The 23,579-nt window shown below is 40.9% G+C and overlaps 1 protein-coding gene and 1 pseudogene across 6 annotated transcripts; both read left to right on the forward strand.

The window, feature by feature from the left end:
- The first annotated feature begins 380 nt into the window (after window positions 1–380).
- LOC147148867 (UDP-glucuronosyltransferase 2C1 pseudogene) lies at window positions 381–4,276 on the forward strand (annotated as a pseudogene). Its single transcript, XR_015086552.1, has 2 exons — window positions 381–629; window positions 1,917–4,276. The product of XR_015086552.1 is annotated as a UDP-glucuronosyltransferase 2C1 pseudogene (transcript).
- Window positions 4,277–5,693: 1,417 nt separating this feature from the next.
- LOC147148868 (neuroplastin-like) lies at window positions 5,694–23,575 on the forward strand. Of its 5 annotated transcripts, none has more exons than XM_086028770.1 (9): window positions 5,694–6,004; window positions 11,055–11,402; window positions 13,048–13,222; window positions 13,317–13,411; window positions 14,984–15,117; window positions 15,502–15,775; window positions 17,774–17,795; window positions 18,504–18,580; window positions 18,744–19,654. In XM_086028770.1, the coding sequence occupies exons 1-8, from the start codon at window positions 5,914–5,916 to the stop codon at window positions 18,562–18,564; spliced, it is 1,200 nt and encodes a 399-aa protein (XP_085884896.1). In that variant the 5' UTR covers window positions 5,694–5,913; the 3' UTR covers window positions 18,565–18,580; window positions 18,744–19,654. The 5 variants fall into 5 exon arrangements, with proteins under 5 accessions (XP_085884896.1, XP_085884898.1, XP_085884895.1 ...); XM_086028772.1 differs by having other exon boundaries at window positions 17,786–17,795; XM_086028769.1 differs by lacking the exon at window positions 17,774–17,795.
- Window positions 23,576–23,579: the final 4 nt, after the last annotated feature.

Genomic DNA, 23,579 nt, shown 5'->3' on the forward strand with positions numbered 1-23,579 from the left:
AACTTAATAGGGTGCAATGTTTAACTACGACCACCAGAGGACAGCGTTCATTAATTTACGTGCTTACCGTAAAGAAGCCCTGCATTCTTTGACTGAAGAACACAAAGCTCAGAAATTGTAATTAACAACAGGTAGTGTTACACAGTTAAGCGACTAGAGTGAAAATATGTTGTTATTTAAATGAATATTGTTTAGAATAAAGTGCGGCCTACTTATATTTAAAAAATATATATTTGGTATATGACTGGATTTTTCAGGTGTACCAAACGAGGCGTCCAGTGAGTGGTTACTTAGTGCTGTGTGCGCCGTGTCTTGCCTCTAGATGGCGCTAGACACGAATGCCAACAAGAGAGCGACTGGCTGTGGAGTCGTCGGCTACCTTTGATTTTTTTTTTTTTTTTTTTGTGTTAATTATTATACAGTATACAGATTGATTGTCCTTGCGAGTAAACGCCTTTTCAGATAATAGAGTTTATGTCTTCTCCCGGCCCGGGCATAATTCAGTCAGCAAACGACATCCATACTTACTTGTGCTGAGCCCATCCCTGCTGCTTTTTGCTTTTGCACACACACTTGGGCTTTCAAATAATTATTTTTCAAGGATTACCCTCTGACACAAGTGACCTTGGGTAAGTCAATTTTAAAAAAAGAGTACTGTAAATAACTGTGTGATGTACAAATACATCTTAACAAATTGAAACATCATTTTTTAAGTGTTGTACATTCGAAGGACAGTGACGCTCCACAAATTTCCAATCTTTGCATGCGAGGTTTTGTTCAGGATCACTTTTATCACCGATTTTACTGTTAGCTTTCCCCATTCTTTTGATGTAGGGTCAGTTTTATGACACCAAGGGTGTCCTACACTGACTTTTACCTTAGAACAGGGTGACAATCAACACAGTGTGTGGCAATCCTCAAGCTTAATTATTATCATTATTATTATTATTATTATTGTTATTTTCTTTTTTGTCTATGTATGTGTGTGTGGGGGGTGAGTGCGCGTGTGTGCGTGTGTGTGTGTGTGAGCCATTAACATACATATGTGGAAGCAAAGCACATCAAGCAAGTTGGGCCTGGATATGGAAAAAGCTAAAGCTAATAAACCAAACTAATAAAGCTAACAGGCCTAATAATAATAATCCAACACATGAATCATAATATACATTATTATTCTTACATTCCCCCCTGTTTTTATGTAGTATAAAGCTAAACCTACAAAGCTAATAAAGCTAACAAGCCTAATCATGAAAAATCTAACATATGAATCATGATATACATTATTATTCTTCCATTCCCCTCTGTTTTTCTTACATTTGCACACTCCCTTGTTATTGTTTTATTCTCTCCCAAGGACTCAGCGTTTTACCATGGGATGCTCTTCGATATGAGCATCGTTCCTACACTGACTTTTACCTTAGAACAGGGTGACAATCAACACAGTGTGTGGCAATCCTCAAGCTTAATTATTATCATTATTATTATTATTATTATTGTTATTTTCTTTTTTGTCTATGTATGTGTGTGTGTCCTACTCACATTTCGACTTCCATGATTAAAACAAGTTTACAATGCTGAGAAAAAAACCTTACAATAATTATAAGAGTAAATATGGTATAACCTGCGACCAATTATTCTATCACTTTCACTTGATTGTTTATTCTTTAAATTGTTCTGACTGACATTGAAAAACTGCTTTGGATACAAAAGCTTTGACAACATTCTGTTGGATCTATTGTTCTGCACTGTTGTGCAGCCAGCACCCGTATCAATAAATACATGCAGAGCATTGCAAAACAATTCAAAGGTTTCAAATATTTTTTTAAATAAACTCAATAACGTTGCATGGTTTTGAACATGACATGTGCCAACCAAACTAACAGTAGTCCGTTTATTTCTTCTCTTATATTTTCAAGGTCTCTTCGTGGCCGCGTCACGATGACAAAGTCTGACATGATCACTTTTGCTCTACTGTTGATTCAACTGCCATGTCTATTTGGAGGCAAAATATTAGTGCTCCCTTTAGACGGCAGCCACTGGCTGAACATGAACGGGATCATCGAGGAACTTAGCGCCAAAGGCCATGAGGTCACCGTTCTGCGGCCGTCCGATAGCTGGTATATTTCAGAAAAGTCTCCTCATTACAGCTCTGTCAACCTCGCCGGTCAGAATAGGTTTAAGGATTATTTTGAATCGTTTGTGTCTCAACAGCTGGAAATGAGGCTTCAGGAGAGGTTTCTATCTCTTCTGCCTCGCATTTGGAATAAGATTCAGATTCGGATCCTGGCTGTCAATCAGTTTTCCTTATTCCACAAGAGTCATTGTGAGACAATGGTTCAGATTTTTGAAAATGAAACTCAGATGCAGTCATTTCATAATGCCAAATATGACGTAGTGTTGACTGACCCTGGCATAGGCGGAGGGGCACTGCTTGCACGGCGTCTCCACATTCCCCTCATTTACAATGCCAGATGGACCTTGCTAGGTGAAGCTCACGACCTCATTGCCCCATCCCCTCTGTCATACACTCCCTTTCTCGCAGCGCTGTTGACGGATAAGATGACTTTCCCACAAAGAATCGTCAATGTGATCGCCTACACGATGGGTGGTTTGTCAAAGCTGTACATATCAGAGCCTCACTACAAACCGATAGTGAGGCGCTACTTTGGTTCCGATGTGGATTACTCAACTTTTTTTCTGGATGCGGATATATGGCTTTTGAGAAACGATTTTGCCTTTGAATTTCCAAGACCCACAATGCCAAATATAGTCTACATGGGTGGATTTCAGTGCAAGCCTCCAAAGCAGCTCCCTGTGGACCTGGAGGATTTTGTCCAGAGTTCTGGAGACCACGGGGTTGTGATTATGACTTTGGGGACTCTCGTCGCGAAGCTTCCGCAAGATGTCACTGAGGAAATTGCTGCAGCTTTTGCACTGCTACCTCAGAAAGTCGTGTGGAGGTATGTGGGACAAAAGCCTGCCAACCTGGGCAACAACACTTTATTGGTTGACTGGCTACCACAGAACGAACTCTTGGCACATCCTAAAACAAGAGTATTTGTCACTCACGGAGGCATCAACGGCATTCAAGAAGCAATTTACTATGGGATTCCAATCGTAGGCCTTCCATTATTTTTTGATCAGCATGATAATCTCAACAGAATTCAAGGAAAGGGAGGAGCAATGAATGTGGATATTGTTGCACTTGACAGGCACATCTTTGCAGACGCACTCGTGACAGTTCTTAACAACTCATCATACAGGGAAAACATGCAAAGACTCTCAAGGCTGCAAAGGGATCAGCCAATGAAATCAATGGACCAGGCAGTGTTTTGGATCGAATACGTTATAAGGCATAAAGGAGCTGACCATTTGAAGGCACAATCCAACCAAATGTCCTCGGTCGTTTACCACTCGGTTGATGTCATTGTAGCTTTGCTAACAGTAGTTTTGCTTGTAACATTCACCTGCCTTTTCATGTTAAGATGTATGTATAGAATATGTTTTAACAGGGAAAAAATGAAACGCGAATAATCTTTTTTCTATTAAGATAATTTTACACTGCTTTCACTGACTTTCTAGAGCAAAGTGGGTGAATTCAGTCATTTGAAATGAAAAACTAAAATGAAAAAGTTGTTTCCAAAACAAGACAAAAGTCATGTGTCATCTTCCAAACGCTTATCCTGTACAGGGTCGCGGGGAGGTGCTGGAGCCTATCCCAGTTGACAATGGGCAGACTCAGGCAGACTACACCCCAAACTGGTCGCCAGCCAGTTGCAGGGCACACACACAGATACCGTCACTGAGCGGGAACCGATCCCACGCTGCCCGCACACAACTCAGGCGTATGTACCACTACACCATCAGTGACCCAAGACAAAAGTCAAACTGATGAATTATCACCATGCCATTCATTTTCTAAAGGTATTAACTTTTGTTTAATTTGTTCAGACTGAGTTGAATTGTTTGATTTATCCCTCCATTTTCTATACTCTTCACTTATTTGGGTAATCAGGATAATCTAAATGGATTCATATGTATGTACTGTCTTGTGATTTGAAAATTTTTTTTTTTTTTAAATATAGCATACTTGACCAAATCATTTTTAACTTTGTTACCAAATACAATACATTTTATATATAATAAAAATACCAATGTGCATGATAAAAATTGTGGTTTTCTTCATTTTCCGAAAATGTTCACATTTAATTAGCAGCTATGCTATTAGACTAATGATATTGTCTTGAAAGGCAATAAAGAGTTGATGATGGCAACAGTTTTGACTCTGGAGCGGATAATTTCTATTTCCACTATTTCCTATGGGATGAAATGATTCTATTTCCTATGGGATTAAATGATTCTAAACACAAACAAATTGGAGGTTGGCTAGCCTCCCAGAGTAGATTGTGTATTGCATTTTTGAAAAGTGAATACAAGTCAATTTGAGCAGTTATATACCCATGTTACTGCATCTTAAAAGTTTTATTATAGGCAGAGCATAGGCTGTTACTTTGGACTCTGTGATGGTATTTTCCACTGAAGTTCATAAAAAAAAAGTAACGGTTCATATGCAATAACTTTATTTTCCCTTGAAGCTATATGGCCACCCTTTTATGCAGTCTACGGGGCGCTTGGTATCCGTTCTGAGTGAAATAGGATTAAACCTCTATTTAAGATACTGGCGGCGCTGAGGCTTAGCCTGAGAAGTTGACCTAAAGCACAGTAATTAAACTAGACATCTTTACAAACGGAACTGGCCGTACTTGAATTATAGTGACAACTTAACCGTACTTGCACAATTTGTGCAGTGCCATAAACACTTAATGCAACAGCAAGGCCTCACAGTGGAGCACATAGATAGATAGATAGATAGATAGATAGATAGATAGATAGATAGATAGATAGATAGATAGATAGATAGATAGATAGATAGATAGATAGATAGACAGACAGACAGACAGACATCTAACAATTTTCACAATCTTAGACAAAAAAATGAAAGTCAGAAGGTAATTTCACAGTTTTACTGGAGGAAGAGCTCGCTCCCGTCATGTCGATCGTTTAGCAGTGTAAGGGGTAAATCTCAGATGTTTTAGATCAGTCTTTTCCTAGTCTTGGCCTTACGGCACATTTGATATTGTCAGAAGTCTTTCAGTCACTGACGTGACACAAACGGAAACAGGAAACTTTGCCCGCATTCTGTGCTATCCTCTTTTCTTGTTCATGTTTTTTGTTGTTTTTTCGCAAAAACTGCTGCATACACTATGGTAGCTGTAGCCAAAAGCTTCTGTATCTCTACAGGTATTTTGTAGGGTTCTGCCAAGAGCATGATGGAGAAAAGATGCATTGTGGGAAAAATTGCCAAAAGAAACTAGTTATAGTGTTGTAAATAGTGACCCTACAAAATTCAGTCTTTGCAAAATCTCAGACTATGCTGTGACTCAAAAACTACAACTTGTCTTTAAATGCTAAATTGTTTATACTCTCTCAAAGCTGCTAAAGCAGCAAAATGTTTAATTGGCACACCAAACGGCAATTGGAATAGCTTAGACAACTGTCTAGCACCAAGTACTAAATCTGTGTGAAATCAGGTGTTAGGCTAGTTTGCTAAAACACTGCTAATACAGCGCTAACTAAGGTAAATTGATTCCCGCACTCTTTGAGATCTCGCGAGATTTTAGACAAGACGCGTAGCTGCAAGGTGGTTCTATGCTGCAGAAGGAGGGAGACTGCACGGAACAGGTCGTCAGCGGTAATACTGAAGGCTCCCGCTAGTCGAACCACCAGGCGTCACTTCCCTCTTCCCACTGGAGCGTGTGGAGGTGCGAGCCTCCTTGGTGATTCCTCCTCGCGCCATCATACACCGCGCGGGTCACCTTAGCGCTCACGCACCGGCATTTTCCTTCCCCGAAGATGATACCTGGCAAACGCAGAGCCGCAGCCATGTCCCTCCCGGCGCTGATATTCGGAGTCCTGATGCTGCACACCGTCTTTTCGCAAAACGGTAAGAAATGAGCTACCCTTGTGTATGATTGACTTTGTGCTAATATGAGGCAGTTTTTCAGCTGGCGACGTCGCCTTCTCGTCAGACATTTAATTTGATGTAATTAACAGTGGTGTCTGTGGAAAATATACCCACTATAAGGTAGTTCCCTTTGGCTGCCACGGAGATAAACGGATATACAGTATATTTTTCAAATGGAGGAGGTGGCTGTTTTGTTTGCCGAGTGTCTGAAACGAAAGGTCGATAAAAGATTAATTAGATACAATCTGTGGAGGCTGAAGTGGGCCACACAATGGCCTGTGTGACGTCCCCTAAAATGTCCTTTGAAAGTCTGGAGCTGAATACCGAAACGTAAGCCAAGGACAAGTGCTGCTCAAGAGCTTTCTGGAGAAGTGGTGAAGGGGGATTCTGTCACATTGAAGTTTACACGCACACACAGAAATGTATGGACCTCAGAAGTGAAGCTCTGTAAATAGCATCAGTCCATTTTGCTGCATGCTTCTATTTTTAGAGCAGTGATGCTGCACTGGGATCCATGTCTTTAATGTCCTCTCACTTCAGTGAATCTCTTAACTCCTTGCTGAGATGCACTGTACCGCCAGCACAAGCACATTGATTTTCCCAGTTCAGACCTACTTGTCCGGATGACCCGTGCTCATAAATCTGATGCCCCCCCCCCCACACACACACACACCAAATGGATTAGGACAGCGCGAGGTTGCAGGTCTATACTGTAAGCGTGTCTCTTTGCATGGGGTCGAGAGAGAATTCAGCACATGACTTAGTGTTGGTATGCATTGCACGTTACCTCTTCAACTTCGTACTATTGTGCAAGACAGTGATTTACATTTTTATGGTATGTTTATGTATATTCTACGTTCTTTCAGAGCTGGGCACTTGACCATTTTTTGCCGGTCCGGCCGCGACCCTCCACCCTTGACTTGGGTACCGTTCCGCGACCCTCCGGCCATATTCATAAACATTGTCGGCCCCTGCCCCAATCCGCCCCCGACCCCCCCCCCCCCAAAAAAAAGCGGCCGTGATTGACATCGCTGCAGGAGAGACGCTAACGGTAGAGGCTTTTGAAGGATCACTAGCTGGCTAATTTACTATTCGAACCCGTTGTGGACACGCTTCAAATGCGGCAGCAGTATTTACCCAACTGCGTGCTTCCTTGAATTGCGAGCCCCGGGGGTGGATTTGTCGTATTGTATAATTATTTGGGTCCAATAATTAAAGAGAAGAGTCGTAGAAGAAGTCGCAGTCAAGTTACTTATTTATTTTGCACACTCCTTCCCGGCCATCAAAATAAAAGCATAGCAGCAAACCACTATACACTGCAGGTTTGCTATGGCGTATATCCGGAAGCAGTGAACGCCAGAAAAAGTGCATGAACTCCACCTTCGTAGCTAGCGTCTGAATATACTCGTGGACAGACACAAATTGTTTTGAAACAAGTCGGGGGGCGTCGCTTCAAAAAGACAGCGACAACAATGCATATCGTGCCTGTTACAACCATAAAGGGATGACTAGACGATGCATTTAATTTGATTGCGAAAACGATCTGGAAGGTGGCAGCTAAGGGGGAATGTGGGTGAGTAGCTTGTTTACTTTGAGTGATGGGACTTTGCAGCAGCAGCAACGAGCTGCGTGGCTAATCCGTCTCTGTGTGGGAAACAGATAGTTTGTTTGTATTTCCTCATTGTCACATCACATAACCCGCGCCTTCCACCTGCGACTGGGGCATACCATTACAAGAGGGGGTGGGGGAGTGGGGCAATACCACAATCCCTATAACAGCAGTTGTCACTCGCGCCGATGCGGGAGTAGAAAGAAGCCTAAAAAGAAGCCTTTCACCAAGTAGGCTGAGATGATTTTTGGCCGCCTCGAGAGCACGTCACACGCATGAGGGCCGATTAGTGGGCCGAACTAAAATCAACTTCCGGCCATGCTTAATCCAGCCTTTTTAAAAAATTTGTCACCCCCCACCCCTCCGCCCCAAAAATGGGCATCCAACCGCGCCGGAGGGTCCGGCCCAGGGACGGACTGCCCAGCTCTGCGTTCTTTGATAACTTCCATGTATCGTATATGAACTTGTATTCCGTGACCATGCTTGTAGGAGGCTGACCTGACTGCGGTCAATCTAAGGTATGATACTATACTTGAATGATCCAAGAACAGCCATTTTGAGTCAGCCAACTCGCGTGTCATTAGCTGTCAAGATATGTGTAAGTGGATCGGACCCATGTGTAGCTTGTCATTGTTGAATATTTGCCAACTCTGGTTTTGGTTTGTAAATAAAGTGGGCAGGAATGGGTGAGACATGTCATATTCTTGCAAATTCATTGTCTGGCAAAACTAAAGAGACGTAAAAATGGCTGTCTGCATAAGTGTATGGATGCAATGTTTTAAACATTTAAAAAAAAAAAAAAATACTTAGTAACCTTTTAAACAGCGTCAGAAATAGAACAAAAACTTTTGACTTTTTGGGTTTACTGCTTTATCTTCACTGCCACCATACAGCGCTCCTATCTTGAATTTTTGCTTGCAAGTAAAAGCAAAAAAATCGTCCAAAAGTCAGCTAATATGACATGTGACAACCGTCTTTGTTGCAACAGATGAGAAACACATTGTTGAGTGCTTTTGTGTTTTATTCTAACATTTATTATATAAGTGGCATGCAATCTTAATATAATACAAATAAAACCCAAGAAGAAATGTATAAAAAAAAGACTCAGTGACTTGTTTTTACAAGTGGGTCCCAAGTATGTTAAGATAGAGGGCGACTCCTGTGTGGGTTTGGAGTCAAGATGAGGTCGCTTATCTGTGTGAATAGTGATTTGATATCATATTCATTCACAGCATTTGTGTATTGAATTATTTGTAATTTCCGTTCTACCCCTGTTTTTGTTGTTTTTGCTGCAATTGGAAAAAAAAATCCCCAATATGAGTTTCAGACAAACCTAAAAGTTTGAAACATGCAAAGAGCAACCATTAAGCAACTGAGCTACCATTTCATATACCTTACATATAATAGTTAAAGGACCATCCAATCATTAGATCAAAACAAATGTGTTCATGTGGCGCCTATTCCATATGTATAAGTGCACGAACAGACCGAATCAACTGGATTTCATGACAAGAACAATTTTTTAATTTCTTCTTAATTAAAATAATCTTTGTACTACTTTTGAAAATGTGATAATTTTGTGTTAATTTAGTTGATTTTGATGTTTAAAAAGTGAGCTACTAGCAATAGACTGACGTAATGGTCAGTTAAAATGAATGAAGTTAGGAACACATTCTCCACATTGGACTAACTGAATTCTGTTTTGAGTATCAGTTTAGTTACAAGGTAACAACGGACTGATAATGTGGTTTCATGTAACGTACAAAAAATACCTTTTTATTCAGATACTGTATCACAATGGTGTGCGGTGACCGCACGACTCACGTAGCGCATTTGACACACCTGAGATGGAAGGATCTGTCACAGCAGTTCTGTTAAGAGCTGAGGAGCTGGTTTTAGTTTAGAGCCCGGGATGTCCAAGTTCGGTGTTTGAGGGCCATTATCCTGCATGTTTTAAATGTTTCCCTCCTCCAACACACCTGATTCATTTGATCAGGATCATTATCATGCTTCTGGAGAGCTTGCTAATAAAAAAAATGTACATGTTTTTAACCAAAAACGTCCAGGGTAAAAAAAATTAAAAAAAAAAAAGGGGGCACATGAAAATGTGTTCATGGGTTGTCAAATGCATTCCAAAGTAAAAGGAACTTGAGCCTTACTGAATCCTGTGGAAAAGCATCAGGAGGAAATAGCACAATTTAAACAATGGCCAATCGAGAAACAAACTGGGGAAAACTAATCCAAAGTATCAAATTGGATTTTAAAAATAAAAAAAACACCAGTATTGCCAATATCACATGGCGTGAAAAAGCCATTTTGCCACAAAGCGGTACAGGTCAATTTGGTAAAAATCTTTGTCCTCTTACATATATCATGATGTCATAGCAGCTTAGCATTGTGTCACCTGACAGTGAATTTAACAAAGTAGAGAAACGTAACATGAATGTGGTACAGTGCTGTGTGGTGACAGTATCCGTCAACAAGCAACTCAAATGGAATAAATTCCCTCCTTTCTTTATATTACATTGCACGGAATTGAATCTTATCTGTCAACTGAAAAGTGGAAGTAATGGGTTGGATGCTTTCGGATCTTTTGCAGTGGATGCCTGAAAATTGCGTACCGTATTGAACTGAACCCTACCTGAGCTGCGGGGTGCGCAAATAACAAGCACAAAACATTTTTGGGCGCAAATTTGAGTTCCATGGGGACAAGGTTTGATGAATGTGATCACGAGGCTGCTATGACCAAAAAAAAAAGAAAAAAAAAGAAAACGGACAGTAGCCTGGTCGACTGTCCATCTTTCTACTTTGTTGCTGTGGAGTGCTCTTATGGAAATGAGGGGGCGGGGGGGTCTATCACCATGCGCCCCCATATTCCCCAGAGACCTGGCGAAGCAGCTTCTATAAATCTTCTCTCAATCTCATGTATGCCTATAGAGCACTGAATGCTGCAGCCCTCCTCCTACACTTAGTGTGTGGACTCAATCACTTGTTCCACAATTATTGCATTTAGCTCAGAGAGCTCAATGGTGGCAGTCTATTACCGCATAATCATTTTACACCAAATGATATTTTCGTCACATAGGGATGTATGCAAAATGACAAGGGCGCTCAGAGGACATTTGCATACGAATTCTATGTAAAAATGATGTCATTAATTGGACACGACCAAATGAGCCCAGCCTTGTGGGGACCTCCCAGCCCAATTGAATTAAAGCTTCCCAGGAATAGCGCTTGTAATGGCTTCATCAGTTCTGAGGTTGACCTTAATTCTTTGCCAAAAATGTCAATATTTTGCTCTTTATTTCACTATGCTGCAAAATTAGTTGTTTTATTTCTTTTATTTTCCCCCCATTTACACCCCCCCCAACTGTATTCTGTTTCTCGTACATGCTGCCCCTCCTAAACTGCCACTGCCAGCGGGCTTTGTGAAATCACCTCTGTCTGAAACCAAGCTCACGGGAGACACCTTTGAGCTATTCTGTGACGTAGTGGGGAACCCCACCCCTGAAATCCAGTGGTGGTACTCTGAGATCAACCGAGCCGATTCCTTCAGGCAGCTGTGGGACGGCGCCCGCAAGCGGCGGGTGTCCATCAGCACGGTCTATGGCCTCAATGCGGTTAGTGTGCTGGGAGTATCCTATCTCACGCTGGACGACATCGGGACGTACGAGTGCAGAGCCAGCAACGACCCAAGACGCAACGACCTGCACATAAATCCCGCCACCACCTGGGTCCGAGCACAGGCTACAATAACCGTGCTGCAGAGTGAGTGGTCAGTGTGGTGGAAGCATCCTCCCCCTCCTGAGAGAAACCAAACGTTCCTGTGTGATTCAACCTCCCTTGAAACGTCTTTAGAGGACCATTAACTCCCTTTGTGTAGGTGCCATCATCGTAGCGTCCTCGTAGCACTCACAAACTGCACCGCTATTTGTGTTGATGTTCTCTTTCAAGCAGATATCAGTTGTGTGTGCATCCAGAGCACCCGTAGAGCCCTTTGTCTTCCCGTTGCTTTGTTCACGTTCATTTCCTGCCATTTTAAAGATTGTTGTTTCAAATTGTTGGATGTTGCAAAAACGTATTCGGACTGCAGTGCGATGGTTAACCTACAACTAAATCCATTCAAGCAAATGTAGACTATTTAATTCCGTATTCCAACAAGGTTTGGGCGTCTGACTAAAGTTCTTTTATCAACTACAGTGCAAATGAACATGAGCATCAATTAATCGGTTATTTGATATTATTTCAAGACTTTTCTTGATGGCAGAGAATACTAAGGAAAGTGTGTTTTTACACATTCTTCAAAACTTCACATTTCACTTAACCTTGCATAGAAAAAAAATGATTTAGCTTCAGTTTTCTAGATTTGTATAAAAATAAATGTTTTTTTTTTATATATGAGCATGTCAACACGAACACCGATTTGAGTCAGTGTGTCCAGTAAATAAAAAAATAAAAAAAATCAATTAGTAAATAGTTTTTGGGTTTAATCGAATCGTTCTATTTGAAAATATATTGTGATACGAATTAAATCGCCTTTTATTGGAAAGAGATCTCTTGGAAGAAAATGACATATTTATAATGCTGCCAAATTCATTCAAATGTACAATGTAAAATGACAAAAAGTCATTGCATCATACCCACTCGAACTGAGCTGTACCGAATCGAATCGTAATCCTACCGAGTCGAACCAAATCGAATCGTTCCACTTTCAAATCGACCACCCTTGAATCGTTTCGCACCCCATGTATCTAAAACCGTATCGGATCGCCTTTTGCGGAGAGATGGACACACCTTGTGAACGCAGTTTCAATATGGGATAGAGTCTCGCTCTGAATGTCCCCATTTTGTTTAAGTAACAAACTGTTCCACACAATTGTCAGTTAATTTCCGAATTGTTTTTTTTATGCCAATCCCTAATTCCAACATAATTTTCAATCTGGAAAATCCAACCAAGTATGGCTGTAGGGAGTGCCTTATGTGGTGAATGCACATTAAGAGGTTCACCAGTGTCTACATGTACAAACAAGATAATCAGGATTAATCTGAATACAAACGCTCAAATCAGGATTTTGCACGCTTTTGAGCTCTAAGCACCCTAAGCAGCATCGTGGTGTTTATCTTTGAGTCACTCTTTGAAGCTGTTTAGCTGCAGATCTAAATCATAGGATCTGAATGTTATTTTAAATACATATTAAAGCATTTTTTTAATCCAAGTGTTGTTAATCTTACTCTAAATCACCGTATTTTTTCCAATAATTCTGCAGCCTTTAATGTACAAAACGTTTGCCCTTTGTTTTACATTTTTGAGGTCCCCTCTGTGGCCTCAATCACATTTTTAAAGTCGCCGTCATAACTCGCATTGAGAGTCAGCGTCGCAGACTGTCTGGGCTAATCCGCATCTTTCTTCCAGAACCATCAATCATTTCCTCTGAGCACACTTCCCTTCCCGTGGAAGGCCACAGTCCCCCTTTCACTCTGCAGTGCAACCTGACCAGCAGCGACAATGCCCTCCTGGAGAGCTACTGGATGAAAAATGGGGAGGAGATCCCAGAAACGCGCAGTCCAAATAGGAACACAGAGCACAGGTAAGCGTCTCTGCAATTTAAGCGGGCACATATGTTGCTCGAGAGGTTTATCGACATTGCCTGGGTTCTCTTGACGTGTGCTTCTGGTCGGCAGGCTGAATAAACCACGAGGAGACGATGCCGGTGTGTACATGTGCGTCTTCACCTTTGGGATGTCACCTGCTGCCAACACCACAATTGAAGTTAAAGGTCTGTGTCGATTTGTGAGCCGCAGGCCTTGTGCTCTTCTTTTTTTCCGAGGCCACGTTGCTTATACCGATCAAACTGGCGCAAGGCAGCGTCAAGAACGAGCAAGCTTGTCATGCAAGGGGAAGGGCCTGCGATTTGCTCACGGGTAGCCGCGGTCTTTGACACCTCCGCCCAACCAGTGGCCAGCTCAGTGGCAGCAGATGGCGTCTTGTTTGTGTGATGCGCAGGGATTATGTCTCAACAGCAGAATCTAGTTGTTGTCTTTCTGCAGTCACACACACACACACACGCGTGTGAAGGGAAATTAGAGATATGAGATGAGACATGAGAGAATTTGTGTACTTTTGTACCACTTTTGTACTTTTTGTAATGACATACATGCCCTTACTGGGTTATGTGCTGACATTCAAATCTAGGTTGACTAATAAGGGCATGGCATTACTAATACAGACCAGTTTTTTTCTTTAACCCAATAAGGCCTAGAGCGCCTGGCTAAACAGCTCTCGAAAACTTAAGGTCGTCTTTGGACTCACCCTCAAAAACCTGAACTTTTCCCAGTAATTCAACACCTAGAAAATAATCAATATCTCAGGCCCTGTCACAGATTTCAAAAGAAATGTAAATCTTAGAAATGTGGCTTTCAAACTGGCCAAACTTTATTAATCGTTACTGTTTCAATCGAAGATGCAAACATAACTTAGTTTATTTCATCAGTGCAAGAGAAGCACTATTTTTAATTTTTAAAAAATCGATTGATAAATACCATCCTCTATTCTTTTACAAAGGCGTCGATATCGTCATTGTCTACAAACATACTGTACATCTTAAACATAAATCATGTTCAACTGGTTCCACTGATTCAAAGTCCACAAGCGCGTCGTCTTTTTCACTTCGACCACGTCCGACATTACTGGAGGACATTACGACATTCTCTGAGGAGTCGCGTCATCGTCGCGTGTATTTTCCAATGCATTTTATCGTCTAGGAGACTGAGAATTTGATTAAAAAAAGAAAATGACATATACGCTCTCCCTGCTTTAAAGGTAGAAACACGCAACAGCGCTCCAGGCTTTGGTGGTAGAAACGCGGGTATGTGCTCAAGTAATTATTTCAGATTTTTCCACAAATCCATAGGATTGGTCAGTCCACACGTGCAGGTGTTATCTTTGCAAATTAGTGACCAATCTGAAGTGTTGAAAATGGCTGCTCTCTTTGACGAAGGTTGAACAAACATGCCGTTGATGGAGTCTCCTGAAAAGTGATGATTTTGGATTCCGTCTGACACCAGTGATACATATTATATATAGTATTCTGGATTCCATCTCTCCAATTGAATGTGTTCTTTCTAGTTTTTGAACACATTTTGTTGAACTGGATTCAATAGATTTTGTGTAATCCTTCCCTTTCAACAATCTGGGATAAAATCATAAACTTCTTGGGAGAGATAATGATTATGTTTATCATGATTAATGCGAGCATTGTAACAATCCAGTCAGATTGTAGGTTCTAATGTGTACATAATGTGTGAAAACCCATCTTATTGTGTTCTTATATCTTATTTTCTTCTTTTAGCTGCTCCTGAGATTACGGGCCACAAGCGTAGCGAAAATAAGAATGAAGGCCAGCGTGCTTTGCTCTACTGTAAGTCTGTGGGCTACCCTCATCCTATCTGGACCTGGCGTAAACTTGAAAACGGCATATATAGGGTATGATGTGTTTGTGTGTGTGAGTGTGACTTTGTGTACAAAGTATATTTTGTATTATTTCAGTAGGAGGAAGTCAGTTATTGTCATTACAACCAAAATTGGGAACTTCATATAGTGTTTAGCTTTTCGAAAGATTTGCATCTAGATTCACAGGTTGTACCTGAGCACTTCGACATTGTGTGTAATGGGTTGCTGTGATGTGTAAATCTTTAATTACTAACCTGTAAAATGAAGCCTTAACGGTTCAATATCGTATTACAGATTGATTAGAATTGTGAATGCAGTTAAAAAAACCCAAACATTTCTTCACTTATTGCACTACTACATTGATGCTGTACGTCAGCAATATAAGCATGTGTGAACGCCTTTATTTTAATCTGATAGGAAATCGACAACTCATCCGGGCGCTTCTCCATCAGCAGCAAAGACAATTACACTGAGCTCAGCATCACCAATCTGGACATTAATTTGGACCCGGGCGAGTACCAGTGTAACGCCACCAATTTGATTGGAAGCAGTGACGAGAGGTCTGTGCTGAGAGTCCGCAGCCATTTGGCCCCCTTATGGCCTCTTTTGGGGGTGTTGGCTGAGATCATCATCCTGATCGTGATCATCGTTGTTTATGAGAAGCGTAAGAAGCCCGAGGATTTACAAGACGGTGAGTCACCAACACTTTGGAGCTCTATTTGCTCTTTCAAACCTATTTATTATTTATTATGCCACTGTTTTGACTACAAGTGAGGAGAAATGATTGTCACGGAATAATAGAAGGAACATGATCAAACACCAGTTATTTTTAGGAATAGAAGGATATAAAATGCACCGAGAGGGTGAGTATATGAGCATTCCTAGCGTTCCTATCCCTGCTGATGGGATTATTGCTGATGGTAATAATGTATGGCGCTGCAGTGTCACTGCCGCAGAGCAGTTAGCGTGCCGCACAGCGATGCAAGAAATTGGGATGCTTTCCACCACACGCACACACTTGTAGAAGCAAGCGAGGCCAGTGTGGCATTCGCTCTGCAGTCGCCACAAACCATCGACGCGTTCTTGGGATATTCCCGCACCGGAGAGACCGACACGGTCACCTGACACTGCTGCGCTCAATAATTCAGCGTGTGGAGGTTGCACCTTGTTGGGACAATTTCATGCATTTGATATTGATAAGAAATGGGAGACCGCATTGTTGTGGAGATGGACGTTGTCAATGATTAATAGTGTCTTAGGGACTTTGCACGCTCCAAGCTGCTGTATGCTCAAGCAGTCGATACATTGTGTTAAAATCTGCAAATGCCAACATGTGATTTTCAGCCCTTCATTCTTCTGCCGTATTGAAAATGATGCAATAATGCTATTTTGTCCACCTTTTACTTTCAAACTAAAATTCTGATATTGCCATACGGCCTCTGACTCGGAGTCACCAAATGTGATCACGTTTTCATTAATGTTTATTAGTTGAAATCAATTGGACAAAGTTGAAATCTTTTCTTTTCATACAAATCCAATTACCATTGCTTGCGTGAGCCAGAAATCAGAATTTGTGCATCAATTGTTAATAATTAATATTGTAATTGCATTGCCTTAAATGAGGCCAGCTTTCTCTGCTGAATATTTTATTGTTATCGTTATCTTCCTTTTCCCAATTGCCCAACCTAACGCTGTATGTGGTAAGTGTGAGACTGCATGCTTCAGCCTCATCCTCTCTCACTCACTTGACGGGATACGATTTGTAGTTGCTTTCCGTGAAACATTTTTATATTAAAATGATGCAGTGCCGTCATTTTGATGTGTTAAACTCATACTTGATTGCACTGTGAAACCTGTCATTGTTTCACACTCCCTCAGTAATTGCTGAGGTACGGTATTGCAAATACCTTGAGCAACACTACTTGTCTATGCATGAAAATTGTATTGTTGCAAGTTTATTCTCATTTCATTTGTCCGTGAAGTTTGGTGTGATGCTGCACTGGACTGTGTTCTGCTAGTCACATTGCAAGCCTGCATTTTAATTACGTTTCATTGATATGAATGAAATGTGAAACGGAAACTTAAAAGATAATGTACTAGCCTTAATACACTTCGGCTGTGGACAAAAAAAAAAAAAAACTTAAGTCCTCAAAGTGGAAGTCAACCCAAACGTTTTTTCTAGAATATGTTCCCAGCAGGCCCACAAGTAGAAACACGGCATTCTGATTAATATTGCGTTTGTGGAATATGAGTTAAGCAGCAAAATCCACCCCTTTTTCGCCATCTCAGGGGGGCGGCCATTTTGTCACTTCTGTCGACTGAAAATGACATCACAACTGTTCAGGGCTCAGGTAACGACCAATCACGGCTCAGCTTCAGAAAACAGGTGAGGCGTGATTGGTTGTTTCCTGAGTAAGTAAGAAGAGTTGTTCAGGAACTGTGATGTCATTTTCAGCCAACAGAAATGACAAAATGGCCGCCCCCAGAGATGGCTAAAAACTAGTTTATTAACTCTTACTCCACAACTGCAGTATTTATCAGAATGCCTTGTTTCAAATAGTGGGCTTGCATAGAACACTTTCTTGAAAAAAAAAAAAAAAAGATTGGTTTGACTTCCACTTTAATCTCCCTTTCTTTGAAATTTTCATTTTTGGTCTTCATTTCTCCATATTTCCCCTCGCTGCTTCAGATGATGACCCAGCCGGACCAGTGTAAGTATGAACATTTTACTTGACCATGTCACATGTTGAATTTTCTCTGTAGAGCTTTGAGTAGAGTAAATTTCAACACCGCTAGCCTTAGATGAAGTTCAGTGGAAAATCTCAATTTTGAACCGAGGCAGTCTCAAAGATGCCTTGTGGCGATATTGACCTAGAAACTGTATGCATGTATTGTATCCGTTTTCTGACTAAGGGCAATGTGATATGACAATGGGTATTGTGAGGATCATAGAGTGTTTTGCATTGTGGATGAAGCATTCATTCCATTCTGCCACGTGACTGAAATGTACATTCTCTTTGACGATGAGCAGAATAAATAAACACGGAGGGTAATGAACATGGCAGCCAACATCCCGATAAGATTTTATCTAAAAGAGTGACATGAGTGAGTGTTTTTGCAATTATGCACATCTGATTCTGTGAAACCATTCATTGGAGAAAATCTGTTATACTGCGATACTGTTGCAATGACTTCATCTATATGGGGACATGATAACCTTGTCATATCGCACAGCCTGAGTTCGGCATGCAGAAGACAAATTGTGCTTTGGTGTAGATTTCTACAAGTTCCTTACAGTGTTATCAGCCAAATGTAATGCAGTTTAACGTAATCTTTTGCAACACACAAGTGTTGACTTTTGAATACACAACATTGTACCAAATCTGATCTGATTGTGTGTCATTTACTCCTTCCTAAAGGAAAACCAATTCGACCAACAACCACAAAGACAAGAACCTGCGCCAGAGGAATACAAATTGAGCCCCTTGTCTGCAGAGTGAGTGTATTCAATTATTAAAAGGACCAAACCGTCCACCTGATGATAAATATGTATGACAAGCCCATGGGGACAAATTACACAATGACCCAATGTGTGAAGTTAACGCCGAGACATGACGTGCGGCAGGCTGCTCTGAGATGTGCTTTCATTTCATTTGCAGGTTACATTTCACATGCATTGACCACATGAAGGTAAACAACAATGGAATCGACGCCAGTTGTTACTGGAATATTTCTGCCATTAGAAGTTGTGGTTGATTGAGGCATGCCTTATGATTTTATGGTGTCGGGTGCGAGATGCTCTTTTTCGTTCATATCGTTACGGGATTGTTAACATAAACATTGTTTACTGCATGCAAACAGTGGCGTGTGTGATTTAGTTGCTCTCCCTTACTTTTACTAATTATAAAATAATTGCATGCAAGATGTTGACCCTCTACTTGAGACAGGATTTTGTTCTGTGTTTTTTTTTTCTCGGAGAGTGGCTTCATGTAGATAATCTATACATTTCTAAAGAGACAAACACCACATTTCAGCAGTGTAGAAAATGACGCCATCATCAGATATGGCAGTTTTGTACGGTTTTATCATGCAGCTGCATATCATTACCTAAGATACTTCATAATATTGATATTAAGTTTCAAGGGCTTTTGCAACGTCCCTCTAAAGACTCCGTTTATGTGTGTATGTACAAATCACTATAGCTATGTACTGATATGAATATTATGATGCACTTAAATGTTGACAATAATGGGAACCTGTATAAACCTATTTTAATGAATTCTGTAACAATCATTCTAACATTGTTTTGTCATGACAGTGTGTATTGTTCAGCATGGCTTTTCTCCTATGCAACTAATATCCATATCAATATATTGACAAAACATTGCAGCTTTTTATTTTCTTTTTTTTCTGTGATAAAGCTTTAAACTATAGTAGGACCGCCCATAGAGGATAGAGTTGTAGTAAACAGCTGCATGGTTTCAGTACAGCGGACGGGATTGGACAGCCTGCGACACAAAATCTCGAGTCATTTTTAAGAATAAACATTTGAAAAAAAAAAAAAAACACATTTGGGTGTCGTTGTGGTTTCTTTGCCTAAAATGTGAAATGCTGCACAGAGGTGGGCCAATGGCAACGTAGAAGAAGAGTTTGTATTACAGCGCACTCTAGTGGCTGCATCGTTTCAGAGGCTGTCTAACATGATGATTGATATTAAGAGGAGCTTTATATCAAAATAGTGCTTGACATATCCTTTTTTTTTTTTTTCTAAAGAAGAAAAATCGTACTCCTGCCTGCTATAATAGAGATTATCATACTTTATGTTATATATATTATCCGTATGCACACACTCTGGTCCTTATTTTAATTGCCTAATCTAAGCAACAACAATCACTTTCACATCTGATTATCCTGATGCAGTCTCTAAAATCAAAGCTTTGTTACAAGAGAGTCAACCATAGCCCCTCTCTTTTAGTTGCCCAACTATCTACAGAAGTTCCTGCTATTGTTTTTCATGTTAAAGCCCCAAATTAGATGTGGGCAGATTGAAGAGGTGACGATGAAAGCCCCCTGGATGAAAGTCCGGGGATCAAGCTGTATTATCCCTTTGGGATTATGGATAAGTGGAGGTGAAAAGTCAAACATCCATTATAAGAGTGGTGAGCATGCATACAGGTCATCAGCACACTTGCGCACATGTGCAGTTGTGGAGCAGTCAATGAAAGCAAGATGCATCAACTTCAACTTGAAAAAAGAAAAAAAGCAGAAAAGGGACAAACACAACTTTGACAACACAATTTCACTTTTGTGGCTTAATGGAAATAAAGCTATTCGAGTTATTGCTTAAACCTTGTAATTGACTGTACAGTTGTGTGCTTTTTCAGAATGAACCCTTCAGCATCGCTTTATTGCTGACTTTCTCAGCTGCACTCTGACAAACAGCTGTCGGCGCAGCACACATGGCACAGAATTAGATTATTAAAGATCTAGTGATCTGCTTAAATGTGGAGGATTTGTTGGCAGTTTGTAAGAGACTCTATCCATCAAGTGGCACATGCCTAAAGCTGCACTGTGGCCAAATTAATCTTGCCCGGAACAGTATTTTCAAATACAAAATATAGGAAAGAAATAAGCTTCTAATTCTCCAAATTTAACCACACACAGACTTTGAGAACTCACAATTAGTTACTTTTTTGTGGACTGCTGAATGATCAAGTTTTGTATTGCATTCAACTTGTGCAACATTATTACTAAATTAAAGGGGCAAAGCAATCTTATATCTGACTTTTTAGTAATGCAGTGGAAGCTCGAAAGACTGCCGCAATCCATTGAGATGCTGGCTCACCTACAATTTGTTCTGATTTTGAAAACATTATTTCTCATAAAAAAATAATGGAAACAAAGTCAAACTTCACAAGCAATGTTAAAGTGACAGTTCAACATTATTAACTTCTTGTGCTCAAAAGATGTCAGCAAAAACTGATTTGAGTGCAATAGTGTCACTAAAATGCACAAAGCAACTGTATGCTTGTACAATTTTGAATTTACATTCCTGTATAATGCGTCTGATATCTCATGCAAGTTTTCCTCATGTTTGCTTGGTTGCTCCAATGTCTCATTACTGAGGCTTCCCTGTCTGCCATCCATTAATCTAGTGATTTTTAACCTTGGTACTGGATCACCCATACACACACACTCTAAAAACAGGTGGGTTAAAAATAACACAATTTGGGGTCAAAAATGGACCGATTCACTAGTTGGGTCAATTTTGACCCAACTTTCTGGATTTCTGCAAAACCAAAAAATCGGTCTGTTTTCTACAAAACAATGCAAGAGGGTGGGTCAAATTGACCCAATTAGTGGATCGGTCCACGTTTGACTCAAAATTGTGTTATTTTTAACTCAACTGTTTTTAGAGTGCAATTTCACAAAAATGTTCTGACAATTATTTATTATTTTGATCTTTGTTTTGCGGCACGGTGGTCGACTGGTTAGCACGTCCGCCTCACAGTTCAGAGGTCGTGGGTTCGATCTCGGCTCCGGCCTCCCTGTGTGGAGTTTGCATGTTCTCCCCGTGCCTGCGTGGGTTTTCTCCGGGCACTCCGGTTTCCTCCCACATTCCAAAAACATGCATGGTAAGTTGATTGGATACTCTAAATTGCCCCTAGGTGTGATTGTGAGTGCGGATGTTTGTCTCTGTGTGCCCTGCGATTGGCTGGCAACCAGTTCAGGGTGTCCCCCGCCTACTGCCCAAAGACAGCTGGGATAGGCTCCAGCACGCCCCGCGACCCTTGTGAGGAGAAGCGGTACGGATAATGGATGGATGGATCTTTGTTTTATCTACCTATGCCACCCACGTATTGTGACAGGCAGAACAAAAATGCTCCTCATCACATGGAAGTAGCTGCAATAAACCTGTTTACGAATGGGCAGACCAAGCACGAGTGGCGTGCTTGGGCTGCTATGTAGCAACCAGATAATTTACAGGTATCAAACAGATCAAGCCCTCCACATCATTTTATGCGGCCCATGAAAGCTTGGCACAATTCAGTGTGATTTCCATCATAAAAACGATACTAATCTAATGCAGCGGCACTTATGTAATAGGATGGGGCAATTAATTAGCCCCCCCCCCGACCTTAAGGTGATTATACATTTAAATACATCAGCGACATGAAAATTGCAAAACATTAATAGCACTCTACAATCACAGTAATGAAAATCCTAAGGCAGACTTTGTGATACAACTTATGGTCTTCTAAGAGCTCATCACGTGCTGCAGGAAATTACCCAATTTCACTGAAGTGCTGTGAAAATGATTCACTACACATAATATTGTATTTTTGTCCATCTATGTCAGTGACTTTAACTGCATAGTGACAGGCAGAACAAATAAATGCTCTTCCATGAGATGGAAGAATGTACAATTAACCACAGCTTTGTGTTCATCAAACAGGCCCAGATTTAACTATGGCTGTCACTATCAAATATTTTTAATCGATTAGTGTATTCAACAGATTATTCCATTCATTAATTGGATAAGATTTTATTTTGCATTAGTGTATTCCAAAATCGTTTTTTCCCGATTACTGTGTGTTAAACAGTTTTACTTTTTGTTTGGTGTTATTTGGTGATTAAAACAAAAACTAAACAACAAACAATATCACACGAGAGGGATTGACGCTGGACTCTCCAAACGTTTTGAAAACTGATTCAATTCCTGGTTTGGTCAATGTTTTCCAAAGTAAAAGCAGATGTTTTGTAAAACACAAAACATCATCAGTCTGCTTTCATGAATGACTACAGAAATCGGAGAATAATGACTGTTGTGAGGCTTGTATAAGATTTGGACAGTTTTAAGTTAAACAATTACTTTATCAAAATACGTAGTTGTCGATTGATTGCATAATCGATACATTTTCACACTATAATGTGTGAGGAAATGAAGACACCACTGTTTCAGTGCACTATATACTTTTTGTGCCATTTTTTATTTTTTTTGTTAGGTGGTGTGCCATGAAAAATGTGGAGTGTTTGATGGATCAGGGGCGTCAGGGAAGCATGTGCCATGTGCGTGCATGCGTGCCACCACCTTGTGCTGACACCGCGTATTTATCCTGTAGGGAGGTGGATACCATGCTTTGTCATTGAGGAGCTCAGTAGCAGCAGCAGCAGCAGCAGTAATATTCTTTCACTCCTCCTGCACGTCCGACCCTCAGCACGCTGCATCCTGATGCCGTCTCGTCTACACGCTGTGGATCTACACGCGTTTACTTCCTGCCTCCTCCACACACGGCGGACTTTGATTGTTGACGCATCTCCAATGTTTGGACCCGGGCTGGCGTGGCAAAGCGAGGCACGTCCCAAGTGTCAAATACGAGCCGTCCTGCCGATGCGTCTCCTCGGTGTTTTGCCTCCGGTGGCACTCCAAGTGCACGACACCTATATGATTCACCCCCCTGTTACTTCCCGCCGTGCTCTCCTCTCGTAAACAA

This window comes from Filicampus tigris, chromosome 4, assembly GCF_054856515.1.
Source record: "Filicampus tigris isolate MCC_2025a chromosome 4, RoL_Ftig_1.0, whole genome shotgun sequence".
Taxonomy (NCBI): Eukaryota; Metazoa; Chordata; class Actinopteri; order Syngnathiformes; family Syngnathidae; genus Filicampus; species Filicampus tigris.

Bases quoted from the DNA above. Each gene is read 5' to 3' on its own strand.
- LOC147148868 (XM_086028769.1), top strand. From the start codon at position 5,914: ATGATACCTGGCAAACGCAGAGCCGCAGCCATGTCCCTCCCGGCGCTG. The intron at 6,005-11,054 runs GTAAGAAATGAG...TGCCACTGCCAG, and splicing joins CACCGTCTTTTCGCAAAACG to CGGGCTTTGTGAAATCACCT. The intron at 11,403-13,047 runs GTGAGTGGTCAG...TCTTTCTTCCAG, and splicing joins TACAATAACCGTGCTGCAGA to AACCATCAATCATTTCCTCT.